This window comes from Pseudochaenichthys georgianus, chromosome 3, assembly GCF_902827115.2.
Source record: "Pseudochaenichthys georgianus chromosome 3, fPseGeo1.2, whole genome shotgun sequence".
Taxonomy (NCBI): Eukaryota; Metazoa; Chordata; class Actinopteri; order Perciformes; family Channichthyidae; genus Pseudochaenichthys; species Pseudochaenichthys georgianus.
In genome coordinates, this window is record NC_047505.1 from 43,349,530 (window position 1) to 43,359,626 (window position 10,097).

General features: G+C 39.8%; 2 protein-coding genes across 2 annotated transcripts; one reads left to right on the forward strand and one right to left on the reverse strand.

The window, feature by feature from the left end:
• Window positions 1-785: 785 nt before the first annotated feature.
• On the reverse strand, window positions 786-7,676 carry LOC117439886 (CDC42 small effector protein 2-like). The gene is made up of 5 exons (XM_034076015.2): window positions 7,579-7,676; window positions 5,344-5,587; window positions 2,541-2,642; window positions 2,371-2,449; window positions 786-1,461 (listed from the first exon to the last, which is right to left on the reverse strand). Exons 2-4 carry the CDS (start codon window positions 5,395-5,397, stop codon window positions 2,375-2,377), a joined length of 231 nt encoding a protein of 76 aa, XP_033931906.1. The 5' UTR covers window positions 5,398-5,587; window positions 7,579-7,676; the 3' UTR covers window positions 786-1,461; window positions 2,371-2,374.
• Window position 7,677: 1 nt separating this feature from the next.
• nip7 (NIP7 nucleolar pre-rRNA processing protein) lies at window positions 7,678-10,015 on the forward strand. The gene is made up of 5 exons (XM_034076003.2): window positions 7,678-7,827; window positions 7,949-8,035; window positions 8,122-8,260; window positions 8,787-8,927; window positions 9,590-10,015. Exons 1-5 carry the CDS (start codon window positions 7,772-7,774, stop codon window positions 9,707-9,709), a joined length of 543 nt encoding a protein of 180 aa, XP_033931894.1. The 5' UTR covers window positions 7,678-7,771; the 3' UTR covers window positions 9,710-10,015.
• The last annotated feature ends 82 nt before the right edge of the window (window positions 10,016-10,097 follow it).

Here is a 10,097-nt window from a genome sequence, read left to right on the forward strand (position 1 = left end):
GATGAGCAGCAGGAGGGGCCATCATTTAATATTCATCCTGCAGCTGCTGCATCACTATTGGCAAAGATATTATCAAGATATTTTCAATTCAGCCTGGTTAAGAAATGTTGACTACATGGTGAAAATACTGAGGGATCAAAATGTACCAGCCATTCAATAAAAAGGAAAAATATGAACTGGCAACCAGCGTAATCAGGCAATAGCTGCACTCATTTACTTTCCCCTAAGAGAGGAACCCTTTAAAGAAAATTACACCTCCTTGAAAAAGGAGGTATAACTTTGTGTAATTTTAAATGCTTTTGACAAAATATTTGTTATCATCACATGAAAACATTTTTTAACGCTGAAGCAACTTCATCACGAACACTGCTACAAAGGCGGGTCGCGTTAGATTGAATGACATTTAGTAGCACGTGTCAGATTTTAAGAGATCTGGCATTTGAATTGAAGAAACAAGAAAGTATTAGGACCTCTGGAGGGACAAGATAACGACAGAATTAACTTATGTTATAATCAAGAGAAATACAAAAAAATACAGATATATATGGAGTAGGTAAATCACAGGTTGGGGAATACTGATATCTGCATCAAACTGACCCACATTTGTAGCCATGTTTGCATTTGGTCACTTCTGAGTTGAATTCTTGGTCTGCTGTTGATACACAAGCATTGAAAAGAAAAAATACATAGAAAAATATGAATCTAAGAATCACTAAGCTAAGCATTTGCAGCTTCAAGCTCCGAAACGAAACCAGTTAAACAAATAATGAACATGACTTCAGAAGGCAGATTATATGAAGTTCATCGTTTATTAAAATTCTATATGGTTCAATCTAAATGAGTATAAAAAAAACAGTTGAAATCAATGCGAAATTCCTAAGCAAGTGTGAGTGTACAATGTTTGATCCAGTGTACTCTACTCATTTCAAGTTTATTACAAGACAGTAATCTCAAACCCTGAAAGCAACTCAGAGAATCAGGAGTACTTCTCAGAACAAAACAATGAACATATAGCTTGTTGCCTTGCTACCTCTACCTGTCCTTTGATAAACCTCTGAGAACAAAGAAGGAAACTGAATGTCCCAAATCTCCAGCGTGGCCCAGCCACCATGAGGTCCGTTTACAAATCAGATAATAAATACAGGCATCCAAATGGGCTACAACAGCAAATATTTTTGAAAATATTTTCCTCATGCATACACACAAGCATACGTCTGACTGAGACTATGAGCTTTCTAAACCCTCTTATCTATTCTTAACAGTTATTCTTTACAGTGCAACAGTATGGCAGCAAATGGATAGCAGTGCTTTCATTAAAAAAAGGAATGGAAAATAAAAATATATACAACATTATGGAAAAGCAGTAGTTTCATCTTTTGGTCCTGCGTCCTTTACAGACAGAACTGCTTTTTGAAAATGCTTCCTTATATCAACAACAGTAGTTTCCACAAGACTGAAGGGCTGTGAAGGGAGAAGAGTGAAACATGTTAGGATGTGAGGTGCCAATGATAGGATGAGGGTGACGAGGCCGAATCACACCAGTTTACCATTTAATACGAGCCCGTTTGGTCAGACTTTAGGTGAATTCTCTTTGGAGAGGGAACAGGATAATAATTCAAAGTGAAAGTGACCATGGCAACCTCCAGTGGGAGTTTCTAAACAAGGCAGGGTGCAACACTAACAGCTGCCTGAGGCCAGGAGAAAGGAATGCTACTGCCCTAATCAGGCCAGAGTTGGAAAGCTAAAACTTACAAATAAAGACTGTAGAAATGAAGAAATGAGTCTGCTGTGTCATTGTTACTCACAAGGACAATGGAAGTGGTTATATCTGCACATGAGAGCTAATCAGGAGGAACAAGGACATCCAGTCCTCCATGAAGGCAGGGCTAAATTCCCCGAATAAAAAAAGACCATGTATAGAACAGTTCAAATATGTGCTGGGAGCATATCACCAGTTTCCTTTTAAAGACATAAGACAAGCCTGCTGTTGTGTGTAAGCATGATTTACCATAAAAGCATGGGTCAAGTCAGTGACTTTTAGTTGAAATAGTCAACTGGGAAGTCTTTAAACTTAAAAACGGGTGTCTTAATCATAAAGGTGTCAAAGCTAGAGGCTAAAAACTAAGCCCATATATTTGATAACACTTGTTTGATCTGGATTGAAGCATCAAAGGCAGAGGATATACCCGCTTTCTTGGGAAATGAACATGCCGCGTGTTGCTTGCATTGTTAAATCTGCAGGTGTTCACATTATTCCTCAAAACAAACTTAACATTTTATCGAAAATATCTATTTGCACTCTGGTGTGTCTTTTGGGTAGTGAAAGTTATGTGGCTGCACACCAGTTTCTCCGTGTAAAGAATCTCTCACCTTGTTACAACTGAGAGCCTTCGGATCCTCCGTGCACGTAGCCGCCTTTAGACTTCATCTGGGCCTGGACAAGGTCCACCTGCAAACATCAAGGTGTGAATGTTACTTATCTCTGTTGGCTTTACTCTGTTAATCAAATGTTCTGTAGAGGTGATGGTAAGAAATCGTACCGATGACAATCCCAGGCCCATGTCCCCCGAGCCTACGTGTGTGGTGTGAACAAAGTTTGTTGGCTCGCCGATCATGGAGCGATCGATCCGTCGTCGCCGTTTCTGAAAATGAGTGACAAAAATATCATTTTTTTAGAAATGTATGTTTAGTCGTCTAACACAGTGGTTCTCAAATGGGGGTACGCGGACCCCTAGGGGTACGTTGGAGTACTGCAGGGGGTACGTGAGATTTATTTTTATGTTAATGAAAAAAAAAAAGATAAATATACCAATTTTAGGAAAAGTAAGGAAGTTTGAGCAGTGTGGGTTTTATATGAACAGAGTTACACATATTTCTAAACACGAAGTGTAATAACTGCAGTTTGCCTCCCTGCCAGAATGACAAAGATCCTCAGTGAAGCTCAAGCCCATGTTTCACACATTGTACAACTTATTAAAAAGATCAGTTCAATGCAACTAATGTCGTCTTAGTGTTATTGCATGATGTTAAAATTGGTTTGCCATGAATTTAGTGATGGATTGTAAACATTTGAAATGTAGCATTTAAATGTTTCTCATGTGTTGTTTTAATAAATCAGACACTGATGGTGCAGCGCTGCACTGTACCTCTTTATATAGGCTTTTTCCCCCTAACAAATAGTTTTTGCGCTGATCAGGGGGTACTTGGCTGAATTTTCTTTTCAAAGGTGGTACATTATTGAAAAAGTTTGAGAACCACTGGTCTAACATGCATTTGTGTCCACTAATCTAACAGCCGAGTTGATTTGACAGACCTTTGAAACTGAGTTACTCCAGAGAGCATCACGCAGAAGCACTGCATTTTCTCTGGTGTTTACCAGAGGTGTGGTCATACGCTTGTTTAAGTAATGTCCATGGACTGCCCCCCCTCCCCCAGGGGTATTCATCCACAAAAAACACTGGACGCTGCACTAGGTCAGAAACCAGAGGAGACTGTGAGGTCCACCGTAGACGGACCACTTTCGGACAAAATGTTTATCAATTAAAGGCAGCTCTTTGTGGAATAGCCTCCCAACTGAGATACGGGAATGTCCCACTCTCAATAGCTTTAAAGGTTAACTCAAAGAATGTTTGAGAACCAAACAGACGTGCGATCACCGCTAAATGCACTTTAACACAGGGGAATCTCCTCTTGCACTTGATGTAGCTCTTGTATCTCCTCCTGCGGTAAATGCTTGTATGCTGCTCATGCTCTTTCTGCATATCATGTATTTCTGTTTGCCATGTATATAAATGTCATGTTCATAAATGTTGTATGTGACGGGACTACGGATGGAAATTAGCTCAAAGCTAAAAATCCGGCTCATTTATATTTGAAAGCATTATTTTGTTTAAAATGTTCATTAATGTGCATTGTCCCGGTTCAAATAAACGATTAAATGAAAATAGAAAAAAAGAACAGTAACAAATAGGGATGCTCCGATCGCCAATTTTGGGGCCGATCGCCGGAATCAGTGTCGGCCGATACCGATCGCCGATCCGATGGAGTGGGCGGGGCCTATGGGGATCTTCCATTGAAAGTGATGTTTAAAACTCAGTTAATGGGGCTTCCACAAACAACAACCAACATAATTATTACATTCAAATGAAGTACATTATTCAAGTTTACATTAACTTTGAATAATAACACGGGAGAAATGAGCGGAAGCGCTCTCTTGCTCTCTTTTCCTCTCTCCTGACAGCCTGTCAGTATCGTCTCATGCAGCTCACTGATCCAGTAATGCGTGACCCGACAGTGAAGATTACACACATTTATAACTAGTTTAGCTTGTTCCAAAGGTAGATAAAATAGCTAAGTGTGTTAGGTCTGACTTGAAGTGTGTGTTGCTCCTCTCAGCGGTCCGTCACAGCAGGCAGAGCTGCAGGATTTCTGCTTCACACACATTGCTTACCGCTGATACCGCTATTTTATTGTCTTTTTCGGACACCTTAAAATACTGCCAGACCGGTGAAGCCATTTTGGCGAGCTTGTTTTGCTGCGCACAGAGAAAAGTGTCATGTATTTTACCTCATGTGATCGGCTCTCACGATCGATATCGGTAAACCTAGTAAAAAAGGACATGTTTCCACTGCATGTTACGGCATGGCTCGACTCACTCTTATTTTAATTTCCATTTCAAAAAGCTGTGGATCGTACATGCCTGGTACTTTCTTGAACTACCACTTTGTCAAGTTTCAGGTATAGTCAAAATACTACAGACCACTGACTGGCAGGGAGCTCTAAGTCTTACCCCCATGTAATACATTCAAGGCTATATTACTTTTCAGTGAGGATTGAGAAGAGGCAAACATCAGCCTAAAGAAAGAGTGTGCTCATTGCTCTCCTGTACACATTTGTATTCATAAGCAGGTTAATACCTGTGCTGTGGAAGACAATCATGATGCCTGTTACCGTATCTGTTAGCAAACACACTGGCAGACGACAGTGAGGCACAACGAGTGGCTGTCACTATGGCAAAGCTTATTTAATTTGTCATTCTCACGTCAGACAGACAGGATGTGGTGAGCTGGAGGCCCAAATCTCTTTTAAAAGACGATGTCATATATATTTCAGGCATGACCCAACCACACATTTTAAGGAACTTGATCTCGGTATGGGGAGTATTTACTTCTCAAATGGAAAACATATTGGCCAGTACACTGAAAACACCATATACTGCTCTATTTATTCACCTATATTACTTTGAAACAGCATTTCATAGACGTTTTCCACAAGGTCAGCAATGCCTCTACATTAAAGATTGAGTAAATCAATGTGTCTTCCAAGTTCCACATTCGTACTCACAGGCTGTGGCTGCTCTGCAATGCAGCAGCTGAAGCAAACCCAGAACTCAGTCATTCTGAGGCCGACGTAGAAGACGCAGCAGTTTCCTCTCTCTGCTCAGACGTCTCTGTGCGCCTGTCTTCCTGTTCAGTGCTACCAGAGGCAGACACACGCCGGAAACTGATGACAGACAGACGGACCACTGGCTTCTCTGGGGCAAACCGTTGGCACAAGAAATGTTCTCCCAACAAAGGGCAGCACGCTCCTGTTTAGGAAAGAACACATCTGTTATTTTCTCATTGAATGCTGATCTTCTAAGACATATTTGTCATTATTTTCACGGTTATACATAATGTGACTTTTTTGTTTCTCTTCTCAAGCAGTTCGTGATTTGTGAAAGCTACTTTGGTGTTGGATACAGGTCTAATGTTCCAAGTTAAAGTTGTGGTAAACCACCTGTTAACAATAACAAGAAGGGAAACTGGTAATCAAGTTGATTTAGTTTTGAGGCCTGACGTGCGATTAGAGGGGCTCTCTCTTCTGGGGGAAACACAGATAATCAGGTCAAATCTAAAAGCAGGTCGCTCTTTTAGAGAAATATGCTTTATTTCATATTTGCATTTAACTTTACAAACATTTACTATATATAAATTGCATATATTCTGACTCTCACATGGTGCAATAGGTTGTACAACATGAAACATCATTTACAATCTTTAAATAGAAGAAATTGGGTCAATGTTTTCTGTACGTTTCCATGTGGGATGCCGAGCCGACACCTACTTTGAACACGGATTGAAGTGATCAATGTTTAACCTTTCTTTGCATTTGTAGTCTTGCGTAAACAATAAAGTGCTAGCATATAACCTTGTGCTTTCATAGCCTCTGATCAGCCCTTAATGTAGTTGTCATCATGACGCCTACAGCACTGTAGATTTGATACAGCATTCATTTTAATTAATATTTCCCTGGAGAGGAAATAATACAGAGGCTTTTTCCATTAATAGGGCATACAATAAAATGAAGAAAATAAAATCTTGGGCATCAAATGACTGAAATTGCATGATTGTTAATACCAACAAAGTTATGTTGCGTATTACACATCACAGGTGATAAACAGTTGCATCCTAGGTTCACCGTAGACAACTAAAGAGCAATTAAGTTTAATGTAAGGCTGAAACTACAACATTATTTACATTGTTAATTAATCCGTCTATTATTTAGTTGATTCATTTTCTTTCCATTTGATGTCTGTCAGAAATGTTAATCAGTGTTTCCCAAAGCCCAAGATGACATCCACAAGTCTTCTTTAGTCCACAACTCCTTACTGACACAGAGAACCAAACATCTGAACATTTCAAAAGCTACAATCTGAGAATCCAGACTTTGTTTCTTACAAAAAAAATTACAAAATATATAGCTGACAACTAATCCATGAATCTTGGCAGCTGTACTTTAAGGCTGTCCCACATTTTAGTTCTTTATAAATGAACAATTTCAATTGTTTTATGTATGACTGAACTGAAGCAGTATCAGATACTTCGAGAAGTGTCCTCTTAGTGGAAACAATCGTTTAGCCTGGTATAACTTTACTTGGCAGCATCTGAAAAACAAGATCAGGGATTTATATCGGATATTATTGCTGTCAGAGAGGAGGATCAAATTATCCGCCAAGTGCAAAGAGCTCGCTGACAAAGTAGATTTCCTTATTTGTAACCAACTCTGGCTGACATTACACATTGCTGACATTGCGCTGTTACTGTCCATTGCAGGTACATTATTGTATCAGGTTGACTGGTGAGTTTATAAGCCTGTGTTTTGGATCACTAACACGTACATTTAAAACAAATTAACGTTATGTAACTTGCACCGCTGCGGCAAAGACTCTCCTCTTCAAACCGCGGGTCCGAAGAAAAATCACGACCGGGCGAGACTCAATAAAGAGTCTTGTGACATCCCATTGTTTCAGAATGGATTTGAATGTGAAACGCTTAAGTGGAACAGGTTCGTTTCCCGAAGCGAACCAGCGTTAGCATCGTCAGCTGCTAACACAGTTAGCTCACCAATAGCAGCAGGTCCGTGTTTTTTTCCACTGACAGCTAGCTAACCAGGCTAACCGAGCCCGATTTCGAAGGTGTGACTTCAATGTTTAACAAAAACGGAATGTAAAACCAATTAGTGTTCAAGTAGCGGTTTTCCAGCTGTAAAATTATAGCGTAAATAACAGTTTTTATGATTGTATGTGAATAAACTTACCAGATGGCAACCGGTTTGCAGGAGTAAAAGCGAACGATCGACTGAAAGCTAAAGAAAAAAACAACCAGGAACTACCTCCCTGATGACGTCAACCAACTTCCGGTGTAACGACTGACGACTTCCGTGCTTACCCACGTTTTTCTCACAGAAGATACAAGTATTCGTGGATAAAGGTTGCTTTAAAATATTCACTATGAGGCCACTTACAGAAGAAGAGACGAAAGTAATGTTTGAGAAGCTGTCAAAATAGTAAGTTGACCAAGAGGGCGGTTTTACCTGCTTATTAGAACTCCTATTATTCTAAAAATGGTAGCATCCGTGTTAGCCTGCGTGTGTTTTGTAGTAAGCCATGTATTTTCTCCCACAACAGCATCGGAGACAACATTAAACTTCTAGTTGACCGACCTGACGGTTCCTACTGTTTCAGACTACACAATGAGCGTGTGTACTATATGAGGTAATCTACGATATATTACGTTTCATGTTCTGCTATATATCCCGAAGTCATTCTGAAATTCATACACCCTCGTGTTTTGTCCACAGTGAAAAAATTCTTAAATTGGCCACAAACATTTCCCGGGATAAGCTCGTTTCAGTGGGAACATGTTTTGGAAAGTTCACAAAGTCCATTAAATTCCGCCTGCACATCACAGCTCTGGATTTCCTGGCGCCCTATGCAAAGGTGAATGGGTTTCCATTTCTTATTTGTATCTTGCCCTACATCGTTTGCATTTCCTCCTCTCTCATAAAACCTTGTGAATTAAGTTTGGATTAAGAGATGCAGTAAGGAGAAATTAAAGCCATGCAAATGTTTAGTGAAGTGGTGCATCATTTTCAGTAGTGCATCAATTTGCATAAATGTCAAATACATTTACAGGAAGAGCAGTGGATTAACTGAGGCCAACCTGATGGTCCAGCTGCAGTTCTCATACTTACTCTCATTTGACACTTGTAAACACCATGTCACACCAGCTACTGTCATACTGAACTTTTCTAAAACATACCTCTGTCCTGTGTCACACAAATATAGGACGTCAATAGCTCTGTTAAATTCGTAGTAGAGTGGTACATGCAGGTTAATCTAACAGTTTGTTATTTAATACTGTTTGATAATCTCTAATTTAGTTTGGAAATGTATTGTGTACCTTCATATATTTTTCTAAAGAATTTAATATATAACTTGAAGCTTCTTGTCATGTCTTTTTAAGTTCAAGGTATGGGTGAAACCTGGACAGGAGCAGTCTTTCCTCTACGGGAACCATGTGCTGAAATCCGGGCTTGGCAGAATCACAGAGAACACGATGCAGTACCAGGGAGTCGTGGTCTACTCCATGACGGATGTGCCCCTGGTAAGATGTGTTACTGTGATGCTCACGGGTGTTCTGTCAGAAATCAATATCTTTTGGACCTAACCTCTTTTTTAAATTTGAACACTTTTAGAACATGGTTTTATTAACCAGAATGACCAATCATTCAGGAAACAAGAACCCTCAAAGTTGACGCATATATATTTGAATCGATAAGATTGACCTACCCACTATATTTCTCTGAGTTGTGCTCTTGCTAGAATGCTAAGGCACAACCAAGTGCGATATCATCGCTGTACATCATCACTTATTTCACAAATGAATGAACACTTAACCCCGTGCATCTGGTCCTTGTGCATACATGTGTCACCTGTATTCTTGGTTGATTAGAAAAAATACAATTGCTATAGGATGAGGTCATTTAGTGATTATTTTCTCACAGAAAGCCATTTACAGTATTGAGGGCTTATAGCTGGGGCCACTTGTGCTGAAAATTCACATTGCAAACCACTGCAATATCAAAGGTGCTGCCATCAGTTTAATGTCTTCCCCTCAACGCCTCACTCCTGAATCTTATATTACCACACATACTAAATGTTCAGAATACATATTAGCTAGAGCAGCTCAACTTGGCATCATACGACACACGTTGCCATTGTTCAAAGAGAGGATTTCCTAACCAGTAATGCGTCTTTATTTCTCAGGGTTTTGGAGTGGCAGCCAAAACTACCCAGGAGTGTCGGCGAGTGGATCCCATGTCCATCGTAGTGTTCCACCAGGCCGACGTAGGAGAGTTCATCAGGAATGAAGACACGTTAACATAAAGAAGCAACAGCTGAACTGTCAAATGCCCTTTTTCTTTGTCATTTTACACCCAGTCACCTCTACTAATATTCTCTCCAAGAATATGTTTTCTTAACTGAGTGGTTGGATATTAAGGCCTGGTTCAAGGGCACTTTAATAGCCGATGTCTCAACTCCTCCATATTTCAAACTCAGCCTACGGACTGACATGAAAACCTGCTATCCACAGAATTAGCTAGTCATAGAGGCTCCTGATCAAGAGAAAATATTTTCTATGTGTTTCTTTTGTAAATGTCCTCTTTCAAATAAATCCATAACATATTTGTATTCATTTGTCTTGTTGAGCGTGCGACTGTATAGAGGCCTGCAGTGAAAATGCGTATCAATCACCATTGCAGTTTTATTTATT

Coding starts and splice junctions, on each gene's coding strand:
- LOC117439886 (XM_034076015.2), bottom strand. CDS start 5,397: ATGACTGAGTTCTGGGTTTGCTTCAGCTGCTGCATTGCAGAGCAGCCA. Junction 2,643..5,343: donor TTGCAGAGCAGCCACAGCCT/GTGAGTACGAAT, acceptor ACTCATTTTCAG/AAACGGCGACGACGGATCGA. Junction 2,450..2,540: donor TGGGCCTGGGATTGTCATCG/GTACGATTTCTT, acceptor TGATGTTTGCAG/GTGGACCTTGTCCAGGCCCA.
- nip7 (XM_034076003.2), top strand. CDS start 7,772: ATGAGGCCACTTACAGAAGAAGAGACGAAAGTAATGTTTGAGAAGCTG. Junction 8,036..8,121: donor GAGCGTGTGTACTATATGAG/GTAATCTACGAT, acceptor TTTTGTCCACAG/TGAAAAAATTCTTAAATTGG. Junction 8,261..8,786: donor TCCTGGCGCCCTATGCAAAG/GTGAATGGGTTT, acceptor TGTCTTTTTAAG/TTCAAGGTATGGGTGAAACC.